Source organism: Cryptosporidium hominis, assembly GCF_000006425.1.
Source record: "Cryptosporidium hominis TU502 chromosome 2 CHRO012123, whole genome shotgun sequence".
Lineage (NCBI taxonomy): Eukaryota > Apicomplexa > Conoidasida > Eucoccidiorida > Cryptosporidiidae > Cryptosporidium > Cryptosporidium hominis.
The window spans coordinates 1-1,480 of NW_666560.1; the positions used below are offsets into that span (position 1 = coordinate 1).

Genomic DNA, 1,480 nt, shown 5'->3' on the forward strand with positions numbered 1-1,480 from the left:
CGCGCGGAGGAGTGCGGAAGTTGCGGTGCGTGAGTTCGGAAGAGATGCGTCTTGCGGTAACAGAAAACAGTCAGGGGTAGTGTGTTGGAAACTTGCTCCCACTTTTCTGAATATTAAGATGATTCAGGCTGTTCGGGCCAGAAAATTCTTTTCATTAGTAATTTGTTCTAAATTGAATTCTTTTTTTTTCATTTCTTTAAAAAAACGATTAATTTTTAATGATGTAATAAATGTCATTTTTTTAAATCTTTGATTTTTTTCAAATAATAAAAGTAAATTAATTAATCCTGACATAATTTTTACATTCTTTTTTGATTCTTTAAAATTTCTTTCTTTTCTACTTTCTTGTCTCCATAGAGAAAAATAATATTGTAAAGTTAATAATCTTTCTTGTAATTTCTTTTTTTCTAAATATTTTTGTGTATTAGTTGAAATAGTTTTTGATATTATACTAGCAGTATCAATATTTTGTATTTTTGTGATTGTATTATTATTAACTTGTTCTTTATGATGATCAAAATCATTAAGAATATTTGTTTTATAATTTTGATTGATATTAATATGATAAGATAATCCTTTTGATTTATTTCTTCTATATTTATTAATCATTTCTATTGCATCTGATAAATTATCATTATTTTCTGTAAGATTTTGTTTAATAAGATTAGTTCTTGAAATAGTATTAGAATTAGTAGTTTTAGCTGATATTTTTGAAATAGAATCTTCTGGTCGAATTCCAAAAGAACTTTTACTTTTATCAAGATTGATATCTTCTTTAACATATTTTGAGATAGAATTTTCATCAAATTTTTTATAATCTTCATAATGATTTTCAGTTAATAATAGATCACAAGCATTGTTGTTGTTATAATTACTTTGAGTATTATAATTTGAAGTTAATTGTTCTTCAATATTTAAAACGGTTTTATTACAAGAATAAAAAATTAGATAAATTTTGGAGATTTTAAAACTTCTTTTAGCTTTTTCTTCCATAATTTTAATTTGTTTTAATGAATTTTCTATACTAATATCATTCATTAATAATTTATTTGTATTATTATCTTGAAATTTATCTAAACCAAGTATCCATTGTTTTTTACCTTTTTTATCAATTTCATCCAATAATATACATGGGAAATATATTACAGAATGTAAATGAATTTCATCAGAATTTGTTTTATTTGACGAATTTTTCAGTTTATAATAAATAGATATTTCTAATTGATCATCAATATCATATTTATACCTAGGAAATGCATATGGCCAAGTATCAATTATTTGCATTCCATTACTTTTACTTTTAATAGGTAAAGAAATTGTTTTAATTTCTTCTTCATTTCTTAAAGCTGGGTTTGGTATTGTTAAACTAACAATTCTCATTTTTTACCAAATATTAAAAGGTAAAACAAAAAAAAAAAAGTATGCTTTCTCTCTTTATATTATAGGTTGGTTTCCATTCCCACACTTATAATATATTAAT

General features: G+C 23.0%; 1 protein-coding gene across 1 annotated transcript; it reads right to left on the minus strand.

The window, feature by feature from the left end:
• Positions 1 to 123: 123 nt before the first annotated feature.
• Chro.20417 (hypothetical protein) lies at positions 124 to 1,380 on the minus strand. Its single annotated transcript, XM_659915.1, has 1 exon — positions 124 to 1,380. One exon carries the CDS (start codon positions 1,378 to 1,380, stop codon positions 124 to 126), a length of 1,257 nt encoding a protein of 418 aa, XP_665007.1.
• Between the last annotated feature and the right edge of the window lie 100 nt (positions 1,381 to 1,480).